At 37.1% G+C, this 21,197-nt stretch overlaps 1 protein-coding gene across 6 annotated transcripts in view; it reads left to right on the forward strand.

Annotated features, from left to right (window-relative positions):
* Positions 1-21,197, forward strand: part of Tdrd3 (tudor domain containing 3) — a 157,170-nt gene that overhangs the window by 67,218 nt on the left and 68,755 nt on the right. For all 6 annotated transcript variants that reach the window (XM_027394022.2, XM_027394021.2, XM_027394023.2 and 3 more), the window contains 5 exons: positions 2,594-2,665; positions 5,129-5,278; positions 9,626-9,766; positions 10,600-10,756; positions 11,738-11,863. In XM_027394022.2, coding sequence (XP_027249823.1) covers positions 2,594-2,665; positions 5,129-5,278; positions 9,626-9,766; positions 10,600-10,756; positions 11,738-11,863 — 646 coding nt within the window. The remainder of the gene's footprint in view (positions 1-2,593; positions 2,666-5,128; positions 5,279-9,625; positions 9,767-10,599; positions 10,757-11,737; positions 11,864-21,197) is intronic.

Consider the following 21,197-nt stretch of genomic DNA (forward strand, 5'->3'; position numbering starts at 1 on the left):
TATTTTCAAGTCAGATCAATGCTTATATAATTTCTCAACATCCCAGCTAGAATCCTTTCACTTAAAACCATTAAATCAGGTAGGAACTTACACCTTTCCAATACATAGACACACAGACATGCACTCTTACACTCTTCCCATGTCAAACACTGTTCTACTTTCTGTCTCCATGAACTATGTAATATTGTAGTATTTGTTCTTTTTCTGTGTGGCTTATTCTATCTGTATAAGATAAGTAATGTGTCAGAATTTCTCTTCTTTTATAGGCTCAGTAGTATCCCATGGTTTATACCACATTTGTTTATTCGTCTGTCAGTGGGCATTAATGCTGTTCCTATCTTTTGCTCACTGCAAATAATGGTGCTGTGAATATGGGAACACAAATAATAGCTCCTCCCAGTTCTTTTGTATGCATACTTGTCAGATTGCTGGATTATATGGTGATTGTGTTTTTATTTTTTAATAAGGCTCTGACTTCTATCCTGGTTATTCCCTGTGGTAGCTATTCTCTGTGTGTGAGATGGAACCTCTTTATGTTTTCTGTGCATTTCTCCAAGGCTTAGTGATGCTCACTCTCTTCTTATGAGATTGTTCTCCTCTGAACTCTCCATGCTGTGCTTTCTGTATTTCTCATCAAGCAGAAACCACAACTTACTTCTTCCCTTAGGAATAGCAGTCCTAAGCTACATGTTGTGTTGGGTTTAGTATAGTTGTGTTTCTGTATTGGCCAGGTTGCTCATTGTATGTAAAGGGAGATTAGATCCAGTTCTTTGTACCTTCATCAGTGTAAGGAATACAAGTCCTCTAAGTTGTTTTTAATTTTTCATGTTAACAAGAGCTGTTAATTTATGTTAGTTTTTAAAGGAAGTTTTAGTATAAATTGAATTGATTTATCACTGTTTACATAATCCTTTCCTTCTAGCTAAATGAAAATTGAGAAAAGAGCCCTTAGATAATCATATATATATGTGCCAAGCTTATTTTCTTTTTAAATTGAAGAGACTGATAACTTACATGTAGAGTGTGAAGAAATATGGCATCCTTATACCATTTTTATTTTCTTTTGCTCATTAAGCTGATGTTATGGTTGTCATTAGCCTTATTACTCAATCTGTAATATACATGAACTACATAAGAGTGTTTACATAATTCAGGAATTCTGGAAAATGTTAAAACTGTATTTGGTGGATTTTTAAAAATACTTTGCGACTCTTTTACATTGTATTTTCATCACAACACCTGGAATGGTAATTTTTAAAAATGCCCAACAAGATTAAAGTTTAGAAGGTATATTTACTAATGAGTGCTTAACGGATGATGCATGTTAATACCTTCAGTCGGAAGGATAACTGGAAGGAATCCTATTACATTTCCTTTGGTCCTATGGAGGGACCTCACAGCATGAAAAAGTGCTTTTGGTAGGAGAGAGTTTTCTGCCCATTTTCACGATACACTGTTGTTTTTCTAATTCTAATTAGGCAAGCTTGAAAATAAAACTGAAACTGATAAGAGTTTGGAAGCTTGTGTCTATTAACTAATGATCAGAGGCTGTGCAGTGGCTCAGCAGGTCAAGGTGTGCCTTCAAGCATCGTGGCTTGAGTTGGATTCCTGCGATCCACATGGGAAAAAGGGAGAAGTGACTCATGCAGGTTTTCCTCCGACTTCCATATGTGCACGTGCGTGTGTGCGTGCGTGTGCGTGTGCGTGTGAGTGTGCGTGTGCGTGTGCGTGTGCGTGTGTGTGTGTGTGTGTGTCTACACATACACATATGCTTGTGTGTGTGTGTGTGTCTGCACATACACATATGCTTGTGTGTGTGTGTGCGTGCACTTAGACATATGCTTGTGTGTGTGTGTGTATGTGTGTGTCTGCACATACACATGTTTGTGTGTGTGTGTGTGTCTGCACATACACATGTGTTTGTGTGTGTGTGTGCACATACGTGTGTGTGTGTGTGTGTGTGTGTGTGTGTGTGTGTGTGTGTGTGTGTGTGTGTCTGCACATACACCCAAAGCATAACAAAACTTTTTAAGAACCGAATGGGTTGAAGAAGAAATATTCTTCATAGTGTGAATTGATGTAAGGTAATTTGACATAATGTTATTGAGTGACTTTCCATGTTATGACCTATAGTAATATGATGTTTAAAGTACTAGAAATCACCTTCATCAGTAATTATTTTTTATTTAGTAAGTATTATATCTAAAAAATTAATTGTTGTAGAAAAATTTAAGGCATTATTGACCTGTTCAATATGTACTGCAAAGTAAAACTGTTAGTGCCAGAGTTTATTTTCTATGAATCGACTACTTTGGGGGGAGGGTGTCTCTTTTCTCTAAAGGACAACAACTTGAAAAATACTTCTAAAAATTAAATTTTAATGTATTTTCATCAGGAGAGATGATGAATGAACCTTTGCCAGGTTACTGAAATGAAGAATATAGAATTTCCTGTGTTGTAGTTTGAAATACTTTAAAGAAGGCTGTTGTGTCTGAAGCTTCTACTCTAAGTAGTGCATCTCTGGTGCATTTGCATGTGGCTAGTGGCGTATGTTTATGATTTATGCTTTATGACTGATTATGTTTTTAAACAGAGATTATCAAAACATAATAGAAGCAACATTGGAACTGAAGGTGGCCCACCTCCTTTTTTGCCCTTTGGACAGGTAAGAACTTTCTTCTGGCAGGTGGACTCAGTTAGGAAAGAATGTTCTTCATTGTGCTCAAGCTGCGTGGGGTTTTGTGCTGAACTCTTTACTCAGATGCTGTGGAGATACATGGAAAGATGAAGGACAAGGAATTTAAGAATTTTGCTGCTATTCCAAAGATTGAAGCAATTAAGAGTTATGTATGAAGAACAAATTATAGCTAACTAAAATAGGTTAACTAAAAACAATTTTTAAATGAGAATTTTTAAAGTAAGGAGATAACAAAAGTATGCCAAAATTTTCCCCAAAAGTTTTTTCTTTAGCCTCCAGCCAATTCCTCATCTCAGTCAGAAACTTCGTTTTATTTCTAGCTGATGTTTTCAACTACAGTAGCTGGATTCTTCTTCTACAGAAACTAAATCTCCAGTCCTTAATTTTTAATGCCTTTTCAGTTTTCTCTTGCTGTAACAGAAACACAGTGACCTGTGACTAAGACAACTTTTAGAAGGAAGAATTTAATTGGAGTTTACAGTTTCAGAGGCTGAATCCATGACCATCATGGCAGGGAAGCATGGTAGCAGGTGGACTAGCATGGTGCTGGGGCACTAGCTGACAGCTTACATTTTGATCTACCAGCATGAGACAGAGAAAGCTAACTGGGAATGGCATGGACTTTAGAAGCCTCAAAACTCGCCCCCAGTGGCATACTTCCTTCAATAAGGACACACCTCCTAATCCTTCCCAAACAGTTCCACCAATTGGGGACTGAGCATTCAGGCATATGAGCCCTTGGGAGCCATTCTCATCAAACCATCACACCTTTCCTAGTGCAAAGACACTTTGAGGAAGGTCTTGAGTTAGCTTGTGTCTTGTGTCTTCCTTCCTGTATACAACCTAGAGTTGTGTTCCCAGCATTTTCTACCACCTTCTCTTGCTTCACCCCTGATGAGACTGAGAGGAATCCCTATGTCTTTTGGCTTTGCCTTTTTTACCACCACCAAAGTTTTTAACAGTCTTTACTCTGTAAATTTCTTTGAGAATGCTGGCTAAAGTGAAGGTGAATTGGGAACACAAAAGTAGAAGTTGAAACCAACGATTTGTTTTGTATTTTGTTTTATTCGGATTTTGTTTGAAATTTTGGTATTAAAAAGGTATCTAGTTGATACGGGATAGGATCAGTTTATTTGCATCTTCAAGTAATTTTTATGAGTTGTACTCAGAATTAAATTAGAGTCATTCCAGCATCATGTGCATGTTTTAATCATGTAAAAAACATGTTTCCTGCCCCCCACCTTTTGAAAGAAAATAGTAGATAAGAAGTACAATGTATGGTCCATGTTAGTGACATTCTGCTTGTGATAAGAGACAAGAATGAAAATATTATAGTAATTCATACTTGAACATAATAATTGATATATCAGTAAAATTTTACTTTTTTCTGAAACATTTGCAAAGTTTCTTAAATTACATAAGATATTAAAAATGACTTTTTTCCCTATAGATATTTACTGACTTAATTATTGTCCAGAATTTCAAATGTGTATTATAGTTTTATAGGGCTAAGAGGTATATCAAAGGTTTAGTTTTAATGATAGTATTTATTTTTTATTCATGCTGAACTGTCTTGTGTAGTATATTACAGCATTGTAGGTGGGTTAAAACTATAATGCTGGCCCTGTGTTGATATAAATAGCATGTTTATCAGAGTAAGCATGCTGTGTTTGTGTAACACATTTGAGAAAATTTCCTCTTCTTCCCTTTCTTCTGGTTAATGAGCTGGGGGAAGAAAAACCCAAAACAAAATAATACAAACAAAAAGAGCAGTCATATTAGAGGACTTGTACTGCAGTAAATATGATAATTCAGGGGTTGTTTTCAGACAGACACCATTATTAAATTATGAGATTAAAAGTCGAAACTTATAAAACTGAATACATAAAACTTTGCATCTTAATTGGTGCAAAGAACATGTTTTTAGCCTTTGACTTACAAGTTCCCACAAATTTTGTTACATCTTAACATGTACCATCTGATTCATGGATATTGTGGTGTAATGTGCAAATTGAACTCTTAGTTACAAAATCAAATTTATGTGGTTTTAGCTCATGTAGACAGCTTGAAATTTACAGCTATTTTAAAGTTATTACCTTAAAATGAAACTTGGCTCTTTCATCAAAGTATGTTTTGTAAATATGTGGCCTCATTCAAGTGATGTATGTACACACACACACACACACACACACACACACACACACACACACACCACACACACGCGCGCGCGCGCGCGCGACCTTTATATTTATTTGAAAGTTATGTTGTAATCAAGTTCCTACTTTCTTTTTTAAAATCGGTTGGATGGAGTGGTATTTTTACTCTAACCAATGATGAGAACTACAAACATTTCTTTTGAAGAACTAGTTCTTTCTATAAAGAACTATAATTCTCTTGGAATTCCTGAATGATACAAATTTGTTTTCCTAGAAATGTGAATCTAATGTCCAAGTGGATAGCAGAGAACTTGATCGGCGAAAGACATTACAAGTTTCATTGCCTGTCAAGCCTACAAATGATAACGATGAATTTGAAAAGCAAAGGACTGCTGCAATTGCAGAGGTTGCAAAGAGCAAAGAAGTAAGATAATTTTAACAAATTTGTCCCATTGCATTCATGGTCATTATTCATTTTCACATAGCTGATTCCCAAATGTCGTCTTTTTGTTCTTGTTACACACTGTAGAAGCAGAAGAATGCTGTCCTCTGGGGATTTAAGCCTGCCTGTTGGATTCCTATGTTCTTTGTCCAAGTCATCTTGGCAATTCTAGTAACTATTTCTGTTAGCAAGTCATCCATCCCTGTGCCCTGTTTTCTTTATTAATGAAATAACTAAGCACATTTTTCTTTTACGTTATAGCAGTGGGTTTCTTGTTTTTAGTTGAGCTAGTTTCCACTTTCTCAGAATATTCTCCCTCTATAATACTTTCTTCTGAAAAGTAAAACTTTTGAGGAATGAATTGTGAACCATTATTAATTAGTATATCAAAAATATGTCTTGTTAATTTATTCTTATATTAGTTACAGCAAATGTGAATCTTAGGACTATATGTGTTTTTGTAATGTATATGCTTATACACACCCTTTATCTTACGCTGTAGTTAGCTAAATTGTTTTGAATTTCTTGCTTACTTGGACTAGGTTCTTTTTCTCTATTGATTGATTTTTCAGACTTTGATATGAACTTTTGTGTTTGTTGTTTAAATTTTTTTATTCACTAATATTGAAATAGTTTCCTGCACTCAGAACACAGTGGAGACTTGTGAATGATTACTTTTCTATTTAATTTCAAAGCTTCACCTGAAAGCTTATTGGTGTTCAATTGTCCTTTTTCTATAACCAGTGTAGAGTAGGGCTGAACACAAAGCCTCTGGAATCGTACAGCCCAGAGCATTAACTTAACAATTCAGCCCAGTCCCTGAATTGAACTATGAACTTTTTGTGCCCAATTTACTTCATCTGTGAAATTTGGGAGCAATAGTGAACTGCCATGGGTGTTGTATGGTTTATAATTGGTCATCTTTAAAACATCTAAAACTGTCCCTACACACTGCACAAATTATGACACTCCTTTGTGCCAATAATCACTAGTGTTGGCATTCTTCAGTGTGCTCTTCATTCTGAGGCACTATGAACATTAAATGTATATTACGTAGTTTATATGAAATATATTCTTTTTCCCCAAAAATATTAAATTTTAAAATTTAGAAGAAGATATTTGGTATAACCTGTTCCATTGGTTCCTAAGGTTTTGTTAGCTGTGGTTACAAATGCCTACATATTGGAGTATATAGTTAGCATTATAATATACTTCAGTATTTATATTATAATTGATCACAAGTTTTCTTCACATGTATAGATAATCACAGCTTTTAAGGACTGAAAAATTTCAAAACTCCTCAGTGTAAGATTGTTGAAGGCTGTAAGGTAACTAACTCAGGATTTGTCCAGTGTTACCCAACAGCAATTTATAGAGTAAATTGACATGTAACATAGTGGATGACCTATATTGTAAATAACAAGACATATAAATAAATTTCACACAGCAGTTTTATGTACAGGCCTTATTTATATATACACAGGCCATATTTATAAATAGTCCTTGGGATAATGGGATTTAATTGATGATTTGAAGGAGGTGAGAGAATTATCTGTATGTTATAGCTAAGGAAGAATGACCATGGGAAAAAGAAAGCTGTAGAAAAGGCTGTGAACAGGAGCAGATGTAAAAGAAACAGCAAGGTGGTTCTTGGATGACGCCGGAAAAAGCAGGGTAGAGGAAAATAGGATCGATAATGGAGATGGATTGCAGGACCTACAAACTGAGTTACTGCTTAGAAACTGTAAGCATTTACATGTTTGCTCACAGCAATAATATCAGCCAATGCGTATCTGAAAGGCTACTTCTGGCTGCTTCATTGAAACTGGTTATAGAGAAGGACAAAGTGGAAGATTGCCGAATTGATTCAAGAAAGGAAGGGCTGCATAGGTGGAAAAAAATTGTTGATTTCAGAAAATTTGAAATTAGGAAGGGCTTCTGGTAGATAAAGGACATTATAGCAGAGGAGATGTAAAGAATGGCTAAAGGTTTTACTCTGAGATATCGTCAGGATACCTTGAAATGCGGAAGATTGGAGTGGGCGAGACATAAGGGGAGACTCTGATAATCCATTTTGAACATACAAGTACTAAGATGCATATTGGTTATGCTTCTGGGATGTTTAATAAGTCAGAGGATTGTAGATGAGTCACTAGCACTTATTAAAAATTCTATGAAGAAGCCAAGCGGTGGTGGCACACGCCTTTGATCCCAGCAGAGGCAGGTGGAGCTCTAGTTCGAGACCAGCCTGGTCTGCAAAAGCTAGTTCCAGGACAGCTTCCAAAGCCACAGAGAAACCCTGTCTCAAAAAAACAAAAAAAAAACAAAACAAAAACCAAAATACAGAAGAAGAGCATTTTCACAGTTGTTTCAAGGATTTAAAAGAGCTGTAACTCACACATCATTAATGAGAACCAGTGCAACTTCATGGTGTGAAGATTAGGCATCCCTCAGAGCATCACAACTGCCTAACCATTTTACTGTATTTCCAAGCCTACACGCTTCTCATTCTTCCAGACTACACTTTTATAATTTCATATTCCAGGTCTCCAACCCCTGCTTTCACATTGTCACTGTTGACTCTGCTTACTCTCTTACTTTTAAAAACTGCAGTTACCACTAAAGATGTAGATGTTCACAGCACCAAGATGAATGTCGAGGCCATCAATTACTTCAGTGCTACATCCACCATTATCCTATCGACTTTGAACTACCCACGTCACTCCCTGGCCCATGACACACACCTTCAATTTTCTTGTTTCTCTCTATATTGCTGGTCACAGTCTGGACAGATCTGTTTCTGTTCATCCATTCTCCAAAACTAAAGTCCTACCGAGTGTGTTGCCTTTTCTCTATAAACTCATTCCTTTGGTAATCTTAGCTCCATGCCATCCAACCACACAGCACTCTCAACTGTAGGATATCTATGCCAAAGCTGGTCTCACAAGATTGGTTTTTCCCATTCCTCTTTGAAGGACATTTTTAAAACCTTGAGATGCAGTATAAGGTGAAAATTAAGTGATTTGCGGGAGGGCAGGAGCAGAGATCCACATAAACTAGCTTGTCTGGCTAGTTCAAAAGCTGTGTTTGACTGTACTAAACAACAATTAGTTCCCATCTAATGAGCTTTGCATTATATTTATGCAAACTACATTTTTAATCAGTTAAACAAGTAATGGCAATACCTTTATTTTTACTGAAATTCCATAAACACAAAACTGAATAGTGTTTGTTCAGTAATATGCCTTCCATTCTTGAAGATACTATTTTACATTGAGTTTTATAAAATTTAACATAGTATTCAAGAAATAATAAAAATTTTGTCCATTATAATGTGTCTAGCATGAATTTCTCATTTTTCAGATTCTACTTAGCATTTTTATCTGATTTAAGGTAATTTCCCATTGTTAAATAAATTAAGATGCTTTTTTACTATATATTACTTGAAATATATTTTCAACAATTATACTTAATAAAAAACAAGTTTTAACTTTTATTTTTATCAAAAATATCAGCAATAAGCAGGGTGGTGGTGGTGCACGCCTTTAATGCCAGCACTCCTGAGGCAGAGGCAGGTGGATGTCTGTGAGTTCGAGACAAGCTTGGTCTACAAGAGCTAGTTCCAGGACAGCCTCCAAAGCAACAGAGAAACACTGTCTCGAAAAAACGAAAAAAAGAAAAATTATATCAGTAATTAATATTATATAATAAATTTTTTTGATGATGTTCAATAATCAGCTGTGGGATGCTTTTCAGCCATGATCTTATATTTTTCCAGACAATTATCTTTATGGCCCGTTTTTCCATAATTGTTTTGAAAAGACAAAATTGAGATTAAATCAAATTTCAAATTTATTCAAATAAGTCAGCAAAATCAATGAATATATAGACTCAGGCTTTTATATGTAGTTTGTAATGAATGATATATATGATGAGTGTAAATAATGAATTAATAAACAGATTTTACTCTTGTGTTCATGTTATATTTTCTTTCTCAGTTTACATAATGATAAGACAATTAATCTTTGTTGTTTATGTCATCTTATTTCAGTCTATATTGATGAACATAAAGGTTTGATTTGATGACTTAACTAAAATCTTGTAATTTTTTTTATTGTCCTTCCTGAACTTGTAGAAAGAAAATATTATGGCTTATAGATATTTATGCTCTATGCTACTTATAAGTATTTGTTATTTTAGTTTTTCTTGTGAAAAATAATTTAGCTTTTCAATCCATTAATTTTTCCTGATTTCCCAGTAATGTCTTGGTGTGTGTGACTATTTAAAACAGTATTTACTTTTGTCTGTTTTATTTGTCTCTTATCTAAGACCAAGACATTTGGAGGAGGTGGAGGTGGTGCCAGAAGCAATCTCAATATGGGTTCTGTCAGTCACCGAAGCAGGGAGGGTTTACAGAAGGAAAAGCCTTCCAAACCAGAGAGCAGACATGAAGGTGTCTATAGAGAACTGGTAAGCCAATAGTCATTTACAAGACTCTACGCTTTCCTTTATTTATTTTTAATTGTTTTCGAATTTTCAATGGAGCTTTGCTATAGTACAATTCTTCCTTGACTATTAGTGTGCAAATAGTAAGTTGGGATGTTGTGTTACTGTGACAGTTTTCCCATAGATACTGTTGACTTTTGCTGACTCTGTAGATCATATCTAAGGACCTGAAAGAATGGGGTAGACTACAGTCTAATGCTGTAGATAGTTTTCCTTCAGTTCCAGCATGCTTTCATACATGACTGTAACAAAGAAATGATCCAAGAAAGGTTGTTTGAATCCACAAAAACATGATCAGAACAAAACATGTAAATAAATGCCAGTAAACACATAGTAAATATTGACTGAGTAGCCCTTTCCCAGAACTTTCTCAGGACAGACCAATTTAAAGTCATCTGTCTCTCGTGTACTATTGATTTTCCGGGAAAGCACAAATAAGGCAGCAGGCCATCTCCAGATTTGGAGTACACTGAGGACAGCAATCAGCAATATCCTTACACCAGATTTGGTTTTATAGCTATGTGCTGATATCCAACAAGAGTAACCATGTCTTATGAATTGAAGGCAAATGTTTAACATAGGAGCATGAAATCACAAAATGCACCTGAGGTAAAAGGCTCTCTGCCTTTTTTCCTGGAGCCTCTCTCACAGGGCCCCGAGGCATTGTTAACCATGAGTCACTCTTTTGACCATGTTCTGACAGCTGTGAATGAAATTTGAGTTGAAAGACAGGAAGTAGTTAAACTGGATGTCTGACTTTATGTACAGCCATTACTGTAGCCATTTCTTCATTCCAGGTTGATGAAAAAGCTCTGAAGCATATAACAGAAATGGGCTTCAGTAAGGAGGCGTCGAGGCAAGCGCTTATGGATAATGCCAACAACTTAGAAGCAGCGTTGAATGTACTTCTAAACAGCAATAAACAGAAGCCTGTCGTGGGTCCACCTCCTAGAGGTATAGTTCATGTGCCAGCACGATAAATGATGGGCCAAGGCTGAGCTTTGTGCTGTGAGGGATATGACGTCAGGTAACACTGTGGTTCTTAGGGGCATGAAGCTGGGAGCCACTGAGGTAGTTGCAGGCTGCTTCCTGTGAGTGTCTCTTATCTCTGTATAAACTGTATCTAATAGTGCCTTTTTAGAAGAGTTGTTTCAAGTAAGAGAAGAGACTGTGATGTGCACTGACGTCTTCTAGGAGTTATTTCTAGAGAGAGGGGGCTTTTCCACGTGTGCGCAGTCCCTTAAGAATTGTCCCCGAGTCATCTTGGACCTCCACTGACCACGCCCTCATGGGCGAGTCCAAGCACACCTGTTGGGGCTACTAGGAGGCAGGGCTATAGTGTCTCCCTAAACTGCGCCATTTAAAAAAAAAAAAAACTTACTAAAACTACCAAACAGTACCTTTTACTTGGTTTTACTCTTTAATCATCACATGGTTAGAAGTGGTATTATTTGAGAAACAGATTGAGAAATAGCCCTATACAATTAAATAACCATACATGTACATTTAAGTATGTAGAGTGGTATTGTAAATGTTATGTGACTGTGTGAGATAACTTTAAGTTACAGCAGTGTTTACAAAGTTTTATCTGGCACAGCTATAATTACACTGAGCTTGAGTAACTTAACATTATTTCTTTGTAGAAAAAATGTATTTTAAGTTGAAATATTTTTAAATTAAAAAAGTGATACTTATATCAAGCCTAATACCCATGTTGATTGGCAAATCGTGGATAGATCGTGTTGAGGAGTAGAGGTGCCTCTTAAGTAAGTAGCCTTATTTAAAACATTTATATTGGACAAGAAATGGAGTTCTCTGAAGATGGTGAGAAGAAATGCATGTACAATTTAGGAGATTTCTGATTGTATTTTTAGTGTGGTTTATCCTTTTGCTTTTCACACATTACATATGTATGTATGTGCTTTTAACCCTAAGGTAGAGGGAAAGGCAGGGGCCGCACACGATCTGAAGATGAAGAGGACCTAGGAAATGCAAGGCCATCAGCACCAAGCACATTATTTGATTTCTTGGAATCCAAAATGGGAACTTTGAATGTGGAAGGTAGGCTAACTTAAAATAGATTTAAAATGTACCAATTTTTTAAAAAAGACTAACCTCATTTGGAGTTGCACAAAATGATCTCTATTCAGAATGGTTGTTTAGAATTTTTATAGTGAATTTCGTTTGAAAAAAACACAGGAGAAAGTTTTAATTGTTATATTCTGAAAACAAATGCCAGCTTACTTTGTGCCTCATTGCATGTTGAGTAATACTACAAAACGACTCCACCCCCAGCTCTAGTAGACAGCAGAGTCCGATACGTAAGCAGAGGGTGGTGCTGGGAAACTTGCTACGGCATAACTTACGTCATGTATATCATTTGTGAAATTGGTCCCTGTTGCTTTTTTCTCTATATGTACATATTGTAGGAAAATGTTACTAAGAGAGTATGCTTTCACGGTATAATATTTCTTCACATGATAGACTGTAATGCTGAACTCAAATACTGGGAGGAGGAAAAGCACGTTAGATATTTATCTCTGCAAGTGTAGAATATAGTAAATGTTTTCAAATGTTGTTTTGAAAAGATTAAAATTGGTTTTCCTTCAGATTTACTTTTCAGTTCAACCAAATAAACATGGAAGCAAAATGCTTTTTGTTTTTCAAAGTGCTTTTAATATAAAATTTGAATGTCTGTATTTCATGAAAACCAGGGTTTATTGCTAGATTTTATATTTTTGTAAATTACAGGCATTATGTATAGAAAACACATTGTCCTGTTTGACATAGACAGTTTGTAAGGGTAACATAGGAGAGAAGAGAGCAGTGTTTGCCACTAGAAGACTGTTAGCTTAATTTTCCACTACTGTGTAACAAATGACTTCACAGTCTGTAACTAAGGTTTTGGGGTGGGGTGGTGAGCTAACCCCGAGTCAAGTTCCTCTTACAGGCTCACTTGCTGTGAGCTGTGAAATCATTCTTTGCAGGTGCAGGACTAATGTGCTTTTTTCTTGCTCCTTATTCCCGGGGCTGCTGTCAGCTTGTACAAGCAGGCTTTAGGTTGCATGAGGACAGGACTTAGGCAGTGTGGTTTTGCCTCTTATCCCTGACTCCCATATTCGCATCCTATGGTGTCTCCTCTAAATCATGAGTTTGGTTTTCTATTTCTTTTTAGTTGAATTGAATATGTAACTCATCTGTGCTTTGGCATATGGAAATGAAATATTATTGTAGTTTATAAGTATGCCAGATCATATATTATCACAGTAATAAATCTTCTGCTAAGTCCCCTTATTTTTGCTCATTTTAAAGTTTATATTAAGTAAATGATAACATTCACTAAGCAAATGATTAAATCCTGCTTAATAAACATTTCTAAGCTCCTTTGTTTGTTTTGTCTCATAAATGACAGTACATTTTCAGGCATATTTGTAGTCTGTAATACTGTTTAGTCCTCTATCTGAAACTTTATTACAACATAAGGCCGTCTTGTTGTTTTGAATGGGTTAGGCAATGCTTAATCAGGCCGATGGGAAAACACTGTTGATTTACTGTCATTGTTGTTAATACTGGCTGAGTAGACACTGAGTCCATCACTGCAGCTTTCTCTCCCAGACTCCAATGATGTTGAAACCATAGACAAGAGATCCATGATTCCACATGTAGGTGTAAACAGATGCACAATAAATGAATACGTTCATAGACAGAGGTCATGTTTACAGAAGTTTTCTCTGTTCTTTTGGTCCTGTGTTCATGGAAACAGTGAAGACAGCAAGACTGATGGGGAGAGCTTGATGTGTGGTTGCTCTCAATTTTTTAACGTACTGTTCTGTTTTTCTTTCTCTTGTTAATTTCCTTCCACTAAGTGACAATATTCTTAAGTGAGCTTTGGCTTATGGGAAAGAACAGTGGAAACAAGTGACTGAACTGGTTTTCATATAATTTTGCAATTTCATTGTTTCCTTTTAATTGCAGTTAAAACCTGGAATTAGTACCCAAGATTGTTTTCAGACATCTTAGATTTTAAAATAAGATCTTCACAGATGGTAGGAAATGCTGGCCCTTTTCCCAAGAAGCATCTAGCAAGCTTTTCAGGATAGTCTTCATAACGTTTCATGGATAGGGGTCTTCTGAAGAGGGTTATGATCCCTTGGTTTGGCTTCAGTTCATAGCAGTATTGGTGTTTGGGTCTTTATAGAAGATAATAAAGACTAGTCTTAACTCAGTGGTGTATAGTGTGGAGCTTCACTTGGTAGTTAGTATTTGTTCATTATGCGTGAGGTCCTGAGTTCAGTTTCCAGTAGCACACATACATAACACACCACACACAGAGGCACAGACACACACAGACACATGCAAACACTCACACGCACAATTCCTATACATCATTGGATAATGGAGCTTTTCTTAAGATCTGTGTTTTGTTTCAGTTCACTTTACTTCAAGCTGTCTCAGGAACTTGTTTAGTTATAGGATTCCTCAAAGTCCGTATTTAGGTTAGCAAGTGTCCTCATTTGGTTTCTGGTGATGTGATAAATACCATGACCACAAGCAACTTGGAGAGAAAGGTTTATTTAATCTTAGAGTTTACTATCTGTTATCAAGGGAAATCAGGGCAGGAACTCAACGTCTGAACCTGGAGGCAGGAACTGAAGTAAAAGTATAAAGGAATGCTGTGTACTGGCTTGTTCACTCACCATGCTTTCTTTTATAAGGAGCCTGCACAGGGATGGCACCATCCTCAGAGAGCTGGGCCTTCCCATTGATATCATTAGTTAAGAAAATGCCTTACAGATTTGACTTGGTTCTGGATGGTCTTCTTGTGTCCTATTGGTTATGCTATTCTAAACCAAAATTGTGAAACTCAAAATATTACAAAATATGCATCTTTTGAGTTATGATATTGTACTGTGATGTTGAAGATTTCATGTCTGACCTTATATGGCAGACAGTAGTCAAAATGTAGGCATGCTCAAAGCACTGGAATATTTATTTATACTTTTAGACCACTCCCAAGTCATGTAATAATGCTGAAATATAAAATACAAATATTCCCAAGGATTTTGTTTGAGGAATATTGACCATGTGTCAGATTCTATGTAGTGTTTCAAACTTACTGAGAAAACATCCTCCTTTAAGTATAAGATGTGTGTGTGAAATATAATACAGGTTTGTAATACATTTACTTTCATATCCTATGTAATTCCTCTAGAAGAGCCAAATGTGTTATCATTTCTTCAATTTTCTGCTTAAATATTCTATCAGAAGTAACAGATCATTTCTTAGAAAATGTCTTCTAGCATTAGCTTTGGAAACCTTTTCTCAGAGCAGGCATCTGAACCCAGGGCTTTCTCCATACTTGGCAAGTGCTTGGAAATTGAGCTCCATCTGCAGTCAGTGATGGACTGTGACCTGGAAGTGTCAGCCAAATAAATGCTTCCCTCCTTAGCTTGTTTCTCAGAGTGTTTATAACACAATAGAACATCTAGTTTCTTGTGGTTTCCAGCCTGCATATTGTAGAAATCTTAATTATTTTATATGCAATACCTATGTAATTATTTTCTTAAACTAGTAATGTAGCTAGCAGTAAGCTACACACATCTCTGGAATTTGCTAGCAGCCAAGCCCTGAAAGAACTTAGATGTTAAGAGTCTATAAAATACCCTGAAAAGAGATTGTAGAGGTCTGTGAGTTCCTTCCATAATGTGGCTTCATAAGCATACTATTCATTGTGCTCTTAATTCAAAATGGTCCATATGTACCTTCTGAAGTTTTGAAATTTTTCTGTATGGATGTTACATATCAAATAATTGAATATTTGTTACTTGAGGAAGATTACCCTGTTGAACACCTGCACAGTGGTGGCACCACCCACAGTGAGTTGGGACCTCCCACAGCAATCATTAGTCAATAAAATATCTCACTAAATGTGTACATCATTTTATTTCGTGGTATAATATATAATTACTTTTCTTTGATATTTTATTAAATATGCATTTATTTTCTCAGAGTGCTAAAAATACAGGCTTTTCTTTCACATTTAGTTTACTCTTCCAAGATTTTCTTCTCTATAAAAAAATGATGGATGGTATTTACTGAGAACTGCTGTGTTTTTGGAACCGTGCTAAAGGCCCACCAGCACTAAATGATGGTATGATTTCCATGACATAGAAACATGCTTGAAGAGAGAAAATGTCTCACAAAGAAAGAACTAAAGAACTGGGATTTTGGATATTTTCTTTTTCCCGGTGCTATTCTGAGCAGCTATTTATTTTGGGAGGAAAGAGCAATTAAGTTCAACTTTAACACATAGTAAGTTCATAAGATCAAAGTGTGAGGTCAACCAAGCAGTTGAATTTAGAGATCAAGTCAAGGTGGAAAAGCCAGCAAAGGGCATCGAGCAACTCCTGTGAGTAGGAGGCCTGTGAAGAAACTGCTGAGAGAAGGGTAGTGTTCTTTCAGATGGTTCACCACTGGCTCTCAGAGAAGTCCCAGAGCAGCCAGGGAGACCTGACTTTTTTATTTTGCTGATAATGTGGTAAGTACTCCCACCATGTCTGATTTTGGGCTATCAGCAATTTAAAAACTAGCTCACATTTTTTTTTTTTTTTTTTTTTTGGTGTGTGTGTGTTTGTATGTGTGTGTGTGTGGGTGTGTGTGTGTGTGTGTGTGTGAAAATTTAATGGCCAGCTTTTTGTAAGGTGTTCAAGCAGAGTCCTGCACACTGCTGATTCCATTCTCATAAAAGTGGTGAAGTGGTGGATTTAGAACACGAGCTAGGGAATACCATAGATGAAATGCTATATAGCCAATGGAGTGAAATATTTTGAAGAGAGTTGTCCTGAGCAGTGTATTCAGTCTAGCATGGATGTTTTATAGTACGTGACATTAGTTTTCTCCTTTCTGTGACCCAATGCCTGACAAGAAGCCGGTCATGGGAGGAAGGCCATTTTGTGTCATAGTCTATAAGTGATCATTGTGACAGGGAAGGCATGGCAGCAAGAGCAGCAGTGTTGGGCAGTGTGCTCATATCTGGGCTGCTCAGAACAGGGAGAGACTGGGGAATGCTGGTGCCCCGCTCACCTTTTCCCTTTTCCTTTCATGCAGTGTAGACCACAGCCTTAGGATGGAGCTGCCCCCGAGCATGGTGGGTCTTCCCCTCAGTTAATCTCTAGAGATACCCTCATAGGTTCACCTAAAGGTGTACCTCAAATCCCCTGTTTTTCTTAATTCAGCAATTTGCAACCTAAAGTAACCATCACATATGGGTTTAGGTTGGTGGATTATTTCTTCCCGTGGAGTCTGAAATACTTTTATGATTTACTTTGTTATTTTTATTTTATGCGTGTGTATGTATATGTGTTTACAGGAATGCTGTGTGTGTGCCTGCAAAGACCAGAGGAAGGCATGGGATCCTGTGTATGATGGTTACAGGAGGGTGGGTACTGAGTCTTCTGGAAAAACGACAGGCATTCTTTTTTTTTTATTTTTTTATAAATTTGAATTACAAACAAGATTGAATTACATGACGATCCCAGTTCCCTTCTCCCTCCCTCTTCTACCACCCCCCCAACTAAAATACTACCTGTCATATGTCCTTTCTTCTAATCTACACCTGACTCAAAATTTCTGCTTCCTCATGACCTCTGCATCCTTCCTTTTCTTTCCTTCTCACTCTCGTAGCTTCATCCCCCCTCTTCCCATGTTCTCAATTTGCTCAGGGGATGGTGACCCTTTCCCCTTCTCCAGGGGACAAAGTTTGTCTCTTTTAGGGTCTTCCTTGTTTACTAGTTTCTCTGGCAGTGTGGATTGTAGGATGGTAATCCCTTACTGTATGTCTAAAATCCACATATGAGTGAGTACATATCATGTTTGTCTTTTACAACAGACATTCTTAACTGTTGATCCCCCATACAATATTTTTAAAAGATTTTATTGTTTTATGTATCAGATATATGTGATGAGTTAATAATAACTTGTATTTGTATCTTTGGTAGGACTGATAGTTTCTGACCTTATGCTTTACAATCTATCAGAATCATAGAAAATACATTTATAGAAGAGACACTTTTAATAGAGGAAACAAGGTATATTAAGTTTAAACTGGTGTATTTTTAGAGTAGGATCTTAGGATCCTCATAAAATGTACTCAGTACTTTAAAGATTTATACAAAATTTCCTAATTTGTACTACCAAAAAAAGCTACTTGAGATTAAGGCATCAAAGATGTGTAGACAGACTCTCTCTGTCTCGTGTGTGTGTGTGTGTGTGTGTGTGTGTGTGTGTGTGTGTGTGTGTGTGTGTGTGTGTTATATAATATATATGCCTGATCCAGTGTATTGTGCTTCTGCTGTGGTGTATTCTTACATAGACTCAGTTAACTCTATCTTCTGTAATAGGTATCTTTTTTACTTAAATTCTTTAATTACTAATATTTATATATCCATCCCTCCATTCCCTCGCCCTCCATCCTCCCAAGTTCTCCACCAATAACCCCCCAACCCACCCCCCAACTCATCCCCCAACTCATCCCCCAACTCATCCCCAGGGATAGTGAGGCCCTCCACCAGGGACCTTCAAAGTCTGTCATATCATTTGGGGAAGGGCCTAGGCCCTCCTTGCTGTATCTAGACTGCAATAGTATTCCTCCATAGGAAATGGGCTCCCAAAGTCCGTTTGTGCTCTAGTGTTAAAGACTGGCTCCACTGTTAGAGGTCCCGTAGACTGCCCTGGCCTCCTAGCTGGCCCCCACATTGGCTTGTTTCCCCAGTTTTATGACTAGGGTTTCCATGCTCTCACTAGGTCAGGGCAACTGTTTTTGCGGGTTTCTGCAGCACTATCTTTCCCTCTCCATAACTGGATTCCAGGAATATGGTTCAGTGCTTGGCTGTGGGTGCCTGTTTCTGCTTCGAACAGCTACTGGATGAAGGCTCTAGGAATGGTAACCAAGGTAGACATCAATCTCATTTTAGGGGAAGGGCATCAATGGCATCTTCTCCACCACTGCTTGGATTCTTAGTTGAGGTCATCCCTGTGGATCCCCTAGCATTGCCCGTGTCAGACCTCTCTCCAAACCTGTACTGTCTCCCTCTATTAAGGCATCTCCTTTCTTGCCCTCCTCTATTCCTCCCCTGTCTCAGTCCTCTTGTTCTCCCACCTCCTTCCTCTCCACCCCACCCCCACCCCCGTGCTTCCTCTTTGTTCAGGGGTTCTTATCCCCCTCCCAGTCTTCGAGGGACTATGCAATCTTCTCTTGTAATAAGTATCTTTAATGATTTGTGTTTGCTATACAAAAATTGTTGAAGCTATTCTGCTCAGTAACCTGCTGAGCTGGTCCGGGATTGTCTAGGGCAGTGTTATCAGACCATACTCGGACTTCGTTTTGAATTTCATTTTGTCAATCTACTTTGATGTTCTTGTCCTTAAGGTAGTTTTGTATTTTATTGTCATGTGTTGACTTTGAATTGCAAGAATTTGGTTTATATCTTGCTGTTATTTAGTCTAAATCTTCTGTCATGTTTTAATGTTCATCTCACCTTCAGAGGGCAGAAGAGAGGATGGAATTTTCTCTTTTACCCTTAGCTTGGCAGAGATGAAAGCATTAAACAAGTAACTTAGACTTGGGGCTTTGTTTCATTTCCAATGTTTTCAGTAAGTCTTTGGGCAAATATCTACTGAGTGACTCCAGTCTATGGTTGTGAAACACTGGAGAAACAGTTCTGAGTAAGACCCAGACAGACTCCACCTTCAGCTTGGTTAAGGTGTAAAAGTATTCCCTATAATCTCCTTTTCTTTTAATTTTTGTATGTATCTGAGTGTGTATAACACATATACATATGTTTATATACACAGACATACATATAATTTATGTATATATATGCTGTATATTCCAGTATCCCTAAATTGATGTAGCGAATGAAAACACTATATATGTATATTCCTAAATACATAAAAAAATCTGCTTAGTTTGTATGTATGACTGTATGTCTGTATGAAAAATTAAAGAAAGATGCCATGAATTTGAGTGGGGGGGTAGGGGTACATAGGAGTGGTTGGAGGGAAGAAAGGGAATGGGGAAGTTTATGTAATTATATTTTAGTTAAAACAATAAAGAGCAAATTATATTTCCAAAATGAGCGCTATTCAAAGCTTTTATAGTAAAAAAAAATGTATATATATGTCAGAGTAAAGGGATAAAATCTGCAGCACTGAGCGGACTGAGGCAGCTATGCTCACTGACTTGGAAAGGTGCTGTAAAATACTGCAAATCCCAAAGTAGACTGTAGCCCCTGAGTGAAGAACAGAAGCATTTTGGTTGTGGGTGATAGGACTGCTAAGGGTTTTTAGTTTCTAACAATTGTAGAATGTAAGGGTTTTTATATAAAGTGTTCATATTTTAAGTGTAAAACAGCATTAGAGTATGACTTATTTTCAAACGTTTCTGAATTTTCCCCTTTATAGCATCTCAATCAAGTTTTTAATGAAGTACTCGTCCTACCCTACTTACAATAAAAGCAGAAAATTAAAGTTAATATTCTAGGTAATGGTGGGTGTTTGTGGCAATGAGAATGTGTAAATAGACACAAGCTTCTCATCCAAGTCACAGGTGTTTCCTGAATGGCCATATATGAGCTTATTTGCATAACTATAATATTTATAATGTCATAATAATGATAGCTAATATTTACTGAGAGCTTACTAAAGACAGAAACTATGTATTTTACATACATTAAGTTTTGAAGTACATTATTTATTTGTATATTTATTGATTTTAAGATAAGACTCAGAAAAGTTAAGTATCTTGCCTAAGGTTATAGAACTAGTGAATGGCTGACCTATGATATAACCCTCCAAGCTATGCTGTCCCTAAGTGCTGATTCTTAAAGCTTTTAAATGTTAGTCCAGTTCTTAATAGTGGTCTGTGTGATCTGCTGGGGATGAGAGCAGAGAGGAAGGGGAGACTGCAATAGGTGCTCTGCTACGGAGCTGGGGATGAGACCTGGAGACTGGATTTGGAGGAGTGGGAGGGAGAGGTAAAATCTCTAATTAGCCTACTTCCTCCCCTGGCCTGTATGGCCTGAAAGTTCTCTGGGAATGCCTACTGGAGTTGGAGGCTGACAAAAAGCAACCAGTAGGGGGGAGGGAATTTTGGATATGTGTGATCCACTGAATGTGGGGGAGAGGAGAGGAAGGCTGCAACCTTGTCTCCTACAGAGCTGGAGATGAGACTGGGGGTCTAGAGTTGGCAGAATGGAGGGAGAGGTGAAGAGCTACTGTTTGCTGGCTCTTCTATGTTAGCCTGTCTGCTATGAACATGGTTGAACAGATGTCTTTATTGTATGAATGTGCATCCTTTGGGTATGTGCCTAAGAGTGGAATTGCTGGATCTCCTGGT

The sequence above is a fragment of the Cricetulus griseus genome (assembly GCF_003668045.3).
Source record: "Cricetulus griseus strain 17A/GY chromosome 1 unlocalized genomic scaffold, alternate assembly CriGri-PICRH-1.0 chr1_1, whole genome shotgun sequence".
Lineage (NCBI taxonomy): Eukaryota > Metazoa > Chordata > Mammalia > Rodentia > Cricetidae > Cricetulus > Cricetulus griseus.